Consider the following 12972-nt stretch of genomic DNA (forward strand, 5'->3'; position numbering starts at 1 on the left):
CACTCATTGACTGTTTTTTTAAAATAAATTTATTTATTTATTTTTTATTTTTTGGCTGTGCTGGATCTTCGCTGCTGTGTGCGAGCTTTCTCTAGGTTGTGGCGAGCTGGGTCTACTCTTTGTTGTGGTGTGCAGGCTTCTCATTGTGGTGGCTTCTCTTGTTACGGAGCACGGGCTCTAGGCCCTCGGGCTTCAGTAGTTGCGGTGCTCGGGCTCAGTAGCTGTGGTGCATGGGCTTAGTTGCTCCGTGGTATGTGGGATCCTCCCGGACTGGGCTCGAACCCTGTGTCCCCTGCATTGGCAGGCAGACTCTTAACCACTGTGCCACCAGGGAAGTCCCCACTCATTGACTTTTGAATGACTAAATATTCTCATACCAAAAGTTTACAAAATAACATACTTCAAAGAATTTTCCCAGTTCTCCTTTGTTGAAGTAGACCTCATCTAAATGCATATGCTTACCACTTATTATTTTTATTCTCCAGAAATTCTTATTTACTGTGTTCGACATTCACAAAAAGGTAATTGGGAAATCAAGTATATAAATACAGGAACATAAACAGAGATAAAGATAAAGTGTTGCAGTCAACCAAAGAAGAGAGATTTCTAGCAATCCAGAAACCCATTGAAATGACTGATAAAGTTCTAAGGCAGACATTTGTCTCACTTTTTTCATGTTTATTGTGTCTCATGAAATTATTGTGTTTTTTCTTTGCTTGGGTAATGTGATTCCAAAATAAATCTCATCTAAGCCAAAAAAAATTTTTGTATCTTTTAGATATTCCAACATTTATATAAAATACAATCTAAAATACAATAAACAGATATTCAAATACATGAATTTTTAAACCACTCCTTAGCAAAGCAATATTTTCAAGTTTAAAAGATAACATTGAAATCAAAATTTAGTTTTCTTACCTTTCTGGATATGTAAGTGATTTTAACTTGAGACGCTGAATAGTGTATCTGCATGTGGAACATTGCTGATTTGAGCTCTGAAAATATGCCAAACTAATGGCTGAAATATTTACAACATCATTTAAAAACTGAGCAAGAATCTTGAATTCTTGAAGTTTATAAAATAATCTGTTCTTCCTAAACAGAAAATTTCATATCTCATTATATTAGTAATTCAAAATGTAATACAACTTCAAAATCAATACAATCTTATAAACATTAGATAGAAATACCGATATTATAGGGAAAAGGCCAAACAATAAAATATGTGGTAAAGTATTAATTAAAATAATTTAAACAGTAATTAAAAACAAAATAAAATAATAATAATATATATATCCCCACACTCAAATAGTTTGGGAAAACTTTTCTGAGAAAAACTGGGACATCTTGTCTTTCTGACTTGGTATCTAGATTGTACATATTACTAAGATTAGAGAAGTCACATTTTACTTCTTTTTATAGGCCCCTGAACAACTATTGCCGTTCTTTGAATAGACGGAGCCCTCAGATAGTGATGCTTTGTTGTTCTGTGCCACTTTATCACTTCATGGGTCTGCCTGACTCCAAAGGAAACAGAAAAGGAGTATGAAGAGGAGAAAGGTAAGAAAGAGGAGGAGGAGGAAAGACAGGGAAGGGGGAAGGGATGGAGGATGGGTGGAAGGTACAAAGGAAAGAAGGAAGGAAGGGGATGAAGGAAGGAGAGAAGAGAAGGAAAGGGAAAGAAAAAGAAGAGGAAAAGAAACTGAAAAAAAAATCTGTTGAAATAATTTCTTCCTTTGAGGCAACAATGACTGACTTGAGCAAAGGCAACTATCACACATAGAATAGCTGAAAAGCAACTAGCGGGACACCCAGCACTTCTGCCATCTTATATTTGTCCCTGCTCTCTTCTACTTTTGATTCTCCCACAGCCTCTAGATCCAGAAAAGGTTGTTATCACTCCCCTCAAAACCCATCCCTCCTCCCTGCGGCAGAGTGACTACCTCCTCTTTCATAGAATATAATGTCATTGGTCATATCTCTAATTTCTGTCCAAGAGCTTATCTAGATTTCTCAGAGATACTTCAGAGTCAACATATCCAGATGGAAACATGTTGTCTTCCCCCCAAAACTCACATCTTCTCCACCGGTTCCAAATACCAACTGTGTGCTCCACCAAGCCTCTGCCCCCAGCTGAGCCCTGTCTGATGAGACCCAGACACATATACCCGCTGTTACTCACCATATCTACTTGGATATCTCAAGGATGCCTAAAGCTCACTAAGTTCAAATTTAATGACATCTTCCCCAACACTCAACTCTCACCAAAAAAGAAAAACAAAACCCCTAAAACAGGGGTCCCCAACCGCCGGGCTGCCGACCAGTGCTGGTCCATGACCTGTTAGGAACCGGGCCACACAGGAGGTGAGTGGCAGCCGAGCGAGTGAAGCTTCATCTGCCGCTCCCCATCACTCGCATTACCACCTGAACCATCGCTAGCATTACCAGCTGAACTCCCCCCGTGCCCCCGCAGTCCTTGGAAAATGTGTTTTCCACAAAACCGGTCCCTGGTGCCCAAAAGGTTGGACACTGCTGCCCTAAAACTTAGAAATTTTCTTATAATTTTAAATGGCACCACTATCTATTGCCCAAGCCGGACAACTAGGCTTTGCCCTTGAGATCATCCTCTCTTTATTTTTTATTTTTTAATTAAAAAAATTTTTTTAGCATCTTTATTGTAGTATAGTTGCTTTACAATGTTGTGTTAGTTTCTGCTGTGTAACTAAGTGAATCAGCCATATGCATACATATATCTCCATATCCCCTCCCTCTTGCGTCTCCCTCCCACCCTCCCTATCCCACCCCTCTAGGTAGTCACAAAGCACCGAGCTGATCTTCCTGTGCTATGCGGGTGCTTCCCACTAGCTATCTATTTTACATTTGGTAGTGTATATATTGTCAATGCTACTGTCTCACTTCATCCCAGCTTACCCTTCCCCCACCCCATGTCCTCAAGTCCATTCTCTATGTCTGTGTATTTATTCCTGTCCTGCTCCTAGGTTCATCAGAACCTTCTTTTTTTAGATTCCATATATATGTGTTAGCATACGGTATTTGTTTCTCTCTTTCTGACTTACTCTGTAGGACAGACTCTAGGTCCATCCACCTCACTACAAATAACTCAATTTCGTTTCTTATTATGGCTGAGTAATATTCCATTGTATATATGTGCCACATCTTCTTTACCCATTCATCTGTCAATGGCCATTTAGGTTGCTTCCATGTCCTGGCTGTTGTAAATAGTGCTGCAACGAATATTGTGGTACATGACTCTTTTTGACTTATGGTTTATTCAGGGTATATGCCCAGTAGTGGGATTGCTGGGTCATATGGTGGTTCTATTTATAGTTTTTAAAGGAACCTCCATACTGTTCTCCATAGTGGCTGTATCAATTTACATTCCCACCAACAATGCAAGAGGGTTCCCTTTTCTCACACCCTCTCCAGCGTTTATTATTTGTAGAGTTTTTTATAATGGCTATTCTGACTGGTGTGAGGTGATACCTCATTGGAGTTTTGATTTGCATTTCTCTAATGATTATGAGCATCCTTTCATGTGTTTTTTGGCAATCTGTATATCTTCTTTGGAGAAATGCCCATTTAGGTCTCCTGCCCATTTTTGGATTGGGTTATTTGGTTTTTTGATACTGAGCTGAATGAGCTGCTTGTATATTTTGGACATGAATTTTTTGTCAGTTGCTTCATTTGCAAATATTTTCTCCCATTCTGAGGGTACTATTTTCGTCCTGTTTATGGTTTCCTTTGCTGTGCAAAAACTTTGAAGTTTCATTAGGTCCCATTTGTTTATTTTTGTTTTCCATTTCTCTAGGAGCTGGGTCAAAAAGGATCTTGCTGTGATTTATGTCATAGAGTGTTCTGCCTATGATTTCCTCTAAGAGTTTTATAGTGTCTGGACTTACATTTAGGTCTTTAATCCATTTGGAGTTTATTTTTGTGTATGGTGTTAGGGAGTGTTCTAATTTCACCCTTTTAAGCTGTCCAGTTTTCCCAGCACCACCCATTGAAGAGGCTGTGTTTTCTCCATTGTATATTCTTTCCTCCTTCATCAAAGATAAGGTGACCATAAGTGTGTGGGCTTATCTCTGAGCTTTCTATCCTGTTCCATTGATCTATATTTCTGTTTCTGTGCCAGTACCATACTGACTTGTTTACTGTAGCTTTGTAGTTTAGCCTGAAGTCAGGGAGCCTGCTTGCTCCAGCTCCATTTTTCTTTCTCAAGATTGCTTTGGCTATTCGGGGTCTTTTGTGTCTCCATACAGATTTTAAGATTTTTTTTTCTAGTTCTGTGAAAAATGCCATTGGTAGTTTGATAGGGATTGCATTGAATCTGTAGATTGCTTTGGGTAGTATAGTCATTTTCACAATGTTGATTCTTCTAATCCAAGAACGTGGTATATCTCTCCATCTATTTGTATCGTCTTTAATTTATTTCATCAGTGTCTTATAGTTTTCTGCATACAGGTCTTTTGTCACCTTAGATAGGTTTATCTCTAGGTATTTTATTCTTTTTGTTGCAGTGGTAAATGGGAGTGTTTCCTTAACTTCTCTTTCAGATTTTTTGTCATTAGTGTAAGGAATGCAAGAGATTTCTGTGCATTGATTTTGTATCATGCTACTTTACCAAATTTATTGATTAGCTCTAGTAGTTTTCTGGTAGCATCTTTATGATTCTCTATGTATAGTATCATGTAATTTGCAAACAGTGACAGTTTTACTTCTTCTTTTCTGATTTGGATACCTTTTATTTCTTTTTCTTCTCTGATTGCTGTAGCTAAAACTTCCAAAACTATGTTGAATAACAGTGGTGAGAATGGGCAACTTATCTTGTTCCTGATCTTAGTGGAAATGGTTTCAGTTTTTCATCGAGAATGATGTTGACTGTGAGTTTGTCATATATGGCCTTTCTTATGTTGAAGTTGGTTCCCTCTGTGTCTACTTTCTGGAGAGTTTTTATCATAAATGAGTGTTAACTTTTGTCAGCTTTTTCTGCGTCTATTGAGATGATCATATGGTTTTTATCCTTCAATTCATTAATATGGTATATCAAAATGATTGATTTGCATATATTGAAGAATCCTTGCATTCCTGGGGTAAATCCTACTTTATCATGGTGTATGATCCTTTTAATGTGCTGTTGGATTCTGTTTGCTAGTATTTTGTTGAGGATTTTTGCATCTATGTTCATCAGTGATATTGGCCTGTGCTTTTCTTTTTTAATGACATCTTTGTCTGGTTTTGGTATCAGGGTGATGGTGGCCTCGTAGAACGAGTTTGGGAGTGTTCCTCCCTCTGCTCTACTTTAGAAGAGTTTGAGAAGGATAGGTGTTAGCTCGTATCTAAATGTTTGATAGAATTCGCCTGTGAAGCCATCTGGTCCTGGGCTTTTGTTTTTTGGAAGGTTTTTAATCACAGTTTCTATTTCAGTGCTTGTGATTGGTCTGTTTATATTTTCTATTTCTTCCTGGTTCAGTCTCAGAAGGTTGTGCTTTTCTAAGAATTTGTCCATTTCTTCCAGGTTGTCCATTTTATTGGCATATAGTTGCTTGTAGTAATCTCTCGTGATCCTTTGTATTTTTGCAGTGTCAGTTGTTACTTCTCCTTTTTCATTTCTAATTCTGTGGATTTGAGTCTTTTCCCTTTTTTTCTTGACGAGTCTGGCTAATGGTTGATCAATTTTGTTTATCTTCTCAAAGAACCAGCTTTTAGGTTTATTTAGCTTTGGTATTCTTTCCTTCATTTCTTTTTCATTTATTTCTGATCTGATCTTTATGATTTCTTTCCTTCTGCTAACTTTGGGGTTTTTTGGTTCTTGTTTCTCTAATTGCTTTAGGTGTAAGTTTAGGTTGTTTATTTGAGATGTTTCTTGTTTCTTGAGCTAGGATTGCATTGCTATAAACTTCCCTCTTACAACTGCTTTTGCTGCATCCCATAGGTTTTGGGTCGTCGTGTTTTGTTATTTGTTTCTAGGTATTTTTTGATTTCCTCTTTGATTTCTTCCGTGATCTCTTGGTTGTTTAGTATAGCATATTGTTTAACCTCCATGTGTTTCTATTTTTTACATTTTTTTCCCTGTAATTGATATCTAGTCTCATAGCATTGTGGTTGGAAAAGATACTTGATACGATTTCAGTTTTCTTAAATTTACCAAGGCTTGATTTGTGATCCAAGATATGATCTATTCTGGAGAATGTTCCATGAGCACTTGAGAAGAATGTGTATTCTGTTGTTTTTGGATGGAATATCCTATAAATATCAATTAAGTGCATCTTGTCTAATGTGTCATTTAAAGCTTGTGTTTCCTTATTTATTTTCATCTTGCATGATCTGTCCATTGATGAAAGTGGGGTGTTAAAGTCCCATACTGTTATTGTGTTACCATCCATTTCTCCTTTTATGGCTGTTAGCATTTGCCTTATGTATTGAGGTCCTCCTATGTTGGGTGCATAAATATTTACAATTGTTATACCTTCTTCTTGGATTGATCCCTTGATCGTTATGTAGTGTCCTTCTTTGTCTCTTGTAATAGTCTTTATTTTTAAGTCCGTTTTGTCTGATATGAGAATTGCTACTCCACCTTTCTTCTGATTTCCATTTGCATGGAATATCTTTTTCCATACCCTCACTTTCAGTCTGTATGTGTCCCTAGGTCTGAAGTGGGTCTCTTGTACACAGCATATATACGGGTCTTGTTTTTGTATCCATTCAGCCAGTGTATGTCTTTTGGTTGGAGCATTTAATCCATTTCCATTTAAGGTAATTATCGATATGTATGTTCCTGTTACCATTTTCTTAATTGTTTTGGGTTTGTTATTGTAGGTCTTTTCCTTCTCTTGTGTTTCCTGCCTAGAGAAGTTCCTTTAGCATTTGTTGTAAAGCTGGTTTGAATTCTCTTAGCTTTTGCTTGTCTGTAAAGGTTTTAATTTCTCCATCGAATCTGAATGAGATCCTTGTTGGGTAGAGTAATCTTGGTTATAGGGTTTTCCCTTTCATCACTTTATATATGTCCTGCCACTCCATTCTGTCTGCTGAAAGATCAGGTGTTAACCTTATAGGGATTCCCTAGTATGTTATTTGTTGCTTTCCCCTTGCTGCTTTTAAATTTTTTCTTTGTATTTAAATTTTCATAGTTTGATTAATATGTGCCTTGGCGTGTTTCTCCTTGGATTTATCCTGTATGGGACTCTCTGCACTTCCTGGACTTGATTGACTATTTCCTTTCCCATGTTAGGGAAATTTTTAACTATAATCTCTTCAAATATTTTCTCAGACCCTTTCTTTTTCTCTTCTTTTCTGGGACCCCTGCAATTAGAATGTTGGTGAGTTTAATGTTGTCCCAGATGTCTCTGAGACTGTCCTCAATTCTTTTCATTCTTTTTTTCTTTATTCTGCTCTGCAGTAGTTATTTCCACTATTTTATCTTCTAGGTCACTTATCCGTTCTTCTGCCTCAGTTATTCTGCTATTGATTCCTTCTAGAGAATTTTTAATTTCATTTATTGTGCAGTTTATCATTGTTTGTTTGCTCTTTCATTCTTCTAGGGCCTTGTTAAACGTTTTTTGTATTTTCTCCATTCTGTTTCCAAGATTTTGGATCATGTTTCCTATCATTACTCTGAATTCATTTTCAGGTAGACTGCCTCTTTCCTCTTCATTTGTTTGGTCTCATGGGTTTTTACCTTGCTCCTTCATCTGCTGCATATTTCTCTGTCTTCCCATTTTGTTTAACTTACTGTGTTTGAGGTCTCCTTTTTGCAGGCTGCATGTTTGTAGTTCCCGTTGTTTTTGGTGTCTGCCCCCAATGGGTGAGGTTGGTTCAGTGGCTTTTGTAGGCTTCCTGGTAGAGGGAACTGCTTGTGTTCTGGTGGGTGAGGCTGGATCTTGTCTTTCTAGTGAGCAGGGCCATGTCTGTTGGTGTGTTTTGGGGTGTCTGTGAACTTATTATGATTTTAGGCAGGCTCTCTGCTAATGGGTGGGGTTGTGTTCTTGCCTTGCTAGTTGTTTGGCATGGGGCCTCCAGCACTGCACCTTGCTCGTCGTTGGGTGGAGCTGGATCTTAGCATTAAGTTGGAGATCTCTGGGAGAGGTCTCACCAATTGATATTACATGGGGCCAGGAGGTCTCTGGTGGCCCAATGTCCTGAACTCGGCTCTCCCACCTCAGAGGCTCAGGTCTGACACCACCCTGGAGCACCAAGACCCTGTCAGCCAAATGGCCAGGCACATGGACCCTGTCAGCCACATGGCCAGGTACATGGGGTTTTTCTTGCCTTTTGGGAAGTCTGAGGTCTTCTGCCAGTGTTCAGTAGGTGTTTTGTAGGAGTTGTTCCACATGTAGATGTATTTGTGGGGAGGAAGGTGATCTCCACATCTTACTCCTCCGCCATCTTGAAGGTCCCCCCATCCTCTCTTTAACTCCTACATCTAATCTATCCCATGTGCCTGCTGACTGTCTATGAAATATCCTGAATCTGCTTTGAATCCATCCTCATTCTCATTTTTCCATTTCCACTGTAAACACTTTATCTCAGGGCACCATTGTTCCTGGTCTTTATTCTTGCAACAGCATCCTGTCTTTTCCCTCTCCAATCCACTGTGGTTAAATTGTTTTTCTAAAATAATAATCCAGTCCTGGCTCCAACCAGACTGCCCCAGCGCAAACACTTCATTGGTTTTCATTTGCCAAGTGAATAAAATAGAAATCCTTGAACATGTCCTACAGGTTCTAATTCCTACAAAATATAAGTGTTTTCTACCTCTCTCATCATTCTCTTCCTTTCCCTGCCTCTGTTCTCAGACATAATAAACTTCCTTCAGCTCCCAAAATGGACTCTACTTTCTCCTGCTTCAGGAGTTTTGCCTTTGTTGGCCCCTCTGCCCAGAATGCAGCAGAGCGACTAACTCCTGCTCCTCCTTTTGGTCTCAACTGATATAAAAAGGCGTTAGAGAAAGTTTAGTGACCCCACTAACTATTTCACATTTCCTATTCTGTATTCCTGTACATACTATAATTTGCCTCAAGACATTTTTCACAGACAGATTTTTATTTACATATTTTTATAATTATTTATTTTATATCCCTCATTAGACTGTAAATTTAATGAGGGTAGGATCATGTCTGTTTTTCTCATCATAGTATATTCAGCACCTAGTACAGTGCCTAGCTCAGTATAGATATTCATTAAAAATTGTTTGAGGGCTTCCCTCGTGGCACAGTGGTTGAGAGTCCGCCTGCCGATGCAGGGGACATGGGTTCGTGCCCCAGTCCGGGAAGATCACACATGCCGCGGAGCAGCTGGGCCCGTGAGCCATGGCCACTGAGCCTGCACGTCCGGAGCCTGTGCTCCACAGTGGGAGAGGCCACAGCAGTGGGAGGCCCATGTACCGCAAAAAAAAAAAAAAAAAAAAAATTGTTTTGAAAACAGGAATGATGAACATCATCATTTTATTTGTATTATGTATTTGCAAACTGCTTACTAGACAAAAATTATGAAAGGACAGAAATCTATAATTCTCCCTAAATTTTGTCCTTAATTTCTAGTACAGTTCAAGAAATTTTATTGAATGATTAAATTGGCTCCTCTCCATGTATCTCCTAGCTCAGTAAATGGCACCATAATTCAAATAGTCACCAAGCTTAAAACTCAAAGTCACTCCAGATTGGGTTTTTTCCCTTCACTTTCACATGTTTAATTAATCACAGAAACGAATCTACTCTAAATCCTAAAAACCCACTTCTACTGACTCTATCCAAGCCTCCATTATCTTTCCTATAAATTATTACAATAGCAACCACTCTGCACTTGTTCCACACTAATCTCCCCATTACTCATCCATCTGGGGAGTCATTCTACCCTGAATACACAATATTGACACTCTCTGTTTAAAATCCTATATTGCCATATTAATATATTTGGCATCCTATTATGATGTGTAAGTGATTTTCAGTGACACAGAAAAAATGATCACACTATAGCATTCAGTATAAAAATCAGAATGCAGAACACATTTGCAAAATGATCCTAATTTTGCTAAGTAAAAAAATAATGTATGCATGTTCAGGGGCATGTAGAAGAAGAACAAAGAGGAGGAAAAGGAAGAGATGAAAGTGGAAGAGAAGGAGACGGAAGAGGAGGGGGAGGAAGAAAAAGAGGAATGTTTATAAACCAAATAGTAAATGTGAATATCCCTGGACAATGTAATTATAGATTATTCTCACTTTCTACTGTATAACACATTTTCTACAGCAAAAAAAAATTCCTTTTCTAATTTTTAAAAGGGAAATAAAAGATCATTTAAAAGTCTCTGATTGGGCTTCCCTGGTGGCACAGTGGTTGGGAGTCCGCCTGCCTATGCAGGGGACACAGGTTCATGCCCCAGTCGGGAGGATCCCACATGCCGCGGAGTGGCTGGGCCCGTGAGCCATGGCTGCTGAGTCTGTGCGTCTGGAGCCTGTGCTCCGCAACGGGAGAGGCCGCGGTGGTGAGAGGCCCGCGTACCAGAAAAAAAAAAAAAAAGTCTCTGACTTCCCTGGCATCTAATAGGGTTAAAATCCTAAAGCATGTATAAATTTATGAGCAAAGAATTATTAATAGAAAAACAAGAAGCCATTGGCCAGGCTTAGATGGATAGATTTACCATGCATATGGGTTTTATATTTTACATTGTTCATGAAAAATGCAATAATCAAGTGTTTGAATAAAAATGCATCAGTATTTCATGGTGTTCTGCATAGAACATGATTCTTGTAAAGGAAAGCAAGACTCACAGTTTGCCTTCTGAACAAGTTTGAAACAACTGCTCTAGGACTGCAATCTGTGCTATTAATGAACTCACGTACTTACCTATCCATGCCTTTGAAAGTACCATCTCCCATTCCCTGACTGCAATACCACCCTTTCAAATGCTTCCTTGCTTCTTCCTCTGTACTCCCATAGCACATAAGTGTTCTGCTACTATAAAACTTATTACTCAGAGCTGTAATTATGCATTAGTCTCCTCCAGGATTCTGTGACCTCCTTGAGCACGGTAACATTGCTATTTCAGTTTGGATCACCATGTGTCTGATCACCATGTGTCTGATAAGAATAAGTGATGAATCATACGTATATGTGTGCATGGGTATATACATATATACACAATTCTAAGCAATTTAAAATAATAAAATATTATGGAGTGATATTATTAGTTATTACAACGCATTCTATCAGTGTTCAAAATTAGGTGGAAAGTTTCTTCTCTTCTTCTAACTCTTGTAGTAGCTAGATGTATCACATGAACAAGTTATTTAGTTTCTTTCATATTCGGCATCTCCCTCCATAGAATGAATGAATTAGAATATGACACCAGAGATCCATTTAATATTTAACAGTTTAAGACTCACTGCATAGAAAATTTATACTATTTAGATTATCCTCCAAAAGCTCAAGAAAACATATTTTACAAAACAAAAAGATACTAAATTCTACTTACTCAAAGAGCCTTGGCTCTTCAACCATTCCAAGTTGGTTTAATAATTTAAATGTAATACAGCCATCCTTCATTGTTTTATCCAGAACAATTATACTGAGAACAAAATAATAGGCTACAAAACAAAAATATGGAATGCAATTCATGTTATTTTTTAACTTTGGTTTGGTGGAGATATGCATGTAAATATATATTTATGTAATCTAGGCATATATAATATCTGCAAATAATATTGAGAGGCACTCATTTGGTACATATGTAATATATTTTACCTATTGTTAATCTTTTTTTAACATTTATTTATTCGGCTGTGCCGGGTCTTGGTTGTGGCATGTGGCCTGCAGGATCTTTAGTTGTGGTATGCGAACTCTTAGTTGAGAACTCTTAGTTCCTTGACCAGGGATCAAACCAGGCCCCCTGCATTGGGAGCACGTAGTCTTAGCCACTGGACTACCAGGGAAATTCCCTCTTGTTAATTTTTAACTGGTCTTGAAAATGAGGAATAAAAGCTTGCCAGACAGTCATGGGTATGGTGAAAAGTTGGTCAAATAATTAGTAAATACTAACTTGTCTGCAAATCGAAAAATATCAGAATTTAGGTCAATTAAACAATTTTTCTCTATCAATAGCACATCTAAGGTAAATATGATAAGGTTCCTTAATTATCTGATTAATAGTCCTAGCTAAATTTGCTTGACAAATATAATTCCCGATTTCACTGGTTGTTTTGGAATGACTGTAAAATTAGACAGTCCTATACAGAGTGAGCTCACAGTAGTTCTTTTTCAAAATTCCCGTACAAAAAAATTGATATATCTTTCAGAGGCAAAGATGCTGAACTCATCCCTATACCCGATATTGTCTGGTGTACACAGAAATTTCTTACTCTCCGTGAATTTTCCCAGTATTGTGCAAAACTCTTGGAAGACAATGTATATAAACAGAACATGGGATAGATGAACTTTTCTTGTGAAATACATATGTACTAAAATTGTGCATGCTAGCCATTAAATGTTGCTACTCAACAGCCCAGAGTAACTTCTTGCCTATGCCAGATGCTTAGTACTACCTCAAATAAGGTAATGGATTTATAATTGACCCTTATCAATTGCTAACACAAAAGACATAAAGGAACACTTCTTACTTTGAAGTGACTGCCCAGCTTTAGATAAAATACTTTGGTTCCCTCACCCAAAAAAGTGGGTGCTCATACTTGCTCAGATGATTCCTGGCAGTATGATATATTGAGATGTTACATAATAAGCCTGCCTCCTGCTACAAGTGTATAGACATTCTGGGTGTAAATTGAAAACACGACAAAGCTCAGATGAAGGAAGAGAAAATATCAGGAGACAGCAATGAAGAGAAATTAAAGGCAAGGCTTAAGAAGAACTGAAGCCCTGGATCTGCATGGGACTTGAGAACTGGGTGTAGCATGGAGACAAAGGATGAAGTGTCAATTTCCATGGTACAGCAGGAGACAACAC

The 12972-nt window shown here is 38.1% G+C and overlaps 1 protein-coding gene across 1 annotated transcript in view; it reads right to left on the minus strand.

Annotated features, from left to right (window-relative positions):
* The window catches only part of LIPI (lipase I), an 80968-nt gene that overhangs the window by 27117 nt on the left and 40879 nt on the right, over positions 1-12972 (minus strand). The window contains exons 9-10 of the mRNA XM_019922137.3: positions 11489-11600; positions 919-1095 (exon numbers count right to left, since the gene is read on the minus strand). Of these exons, the coding sequence (XP_019777696.1) occupies positions 919-1095; positions 11489-11600 (289 nt within the window). The remainder of the gene's footprint in view (positions 1-918; positions 1096-11488; positions 11601-12972) is intronic.

The sequence above is a fragment of the Tursiops truncatus genome, chromosome 4 (genome assembly GCF_011762595.2).
Source record: "Tursiops truncatus isolate mTurTru1 chromosome 4, mTurTru1.mat.Y, whole genome shotgun sequence".
NCBI classification, from domain to species: domain Eukaryota; kingdom Metazoa; phylum Chordata; class Mammalia; order Artiodactyla; family Delphinidae; genus Tursiops; species Tursiops truncatus.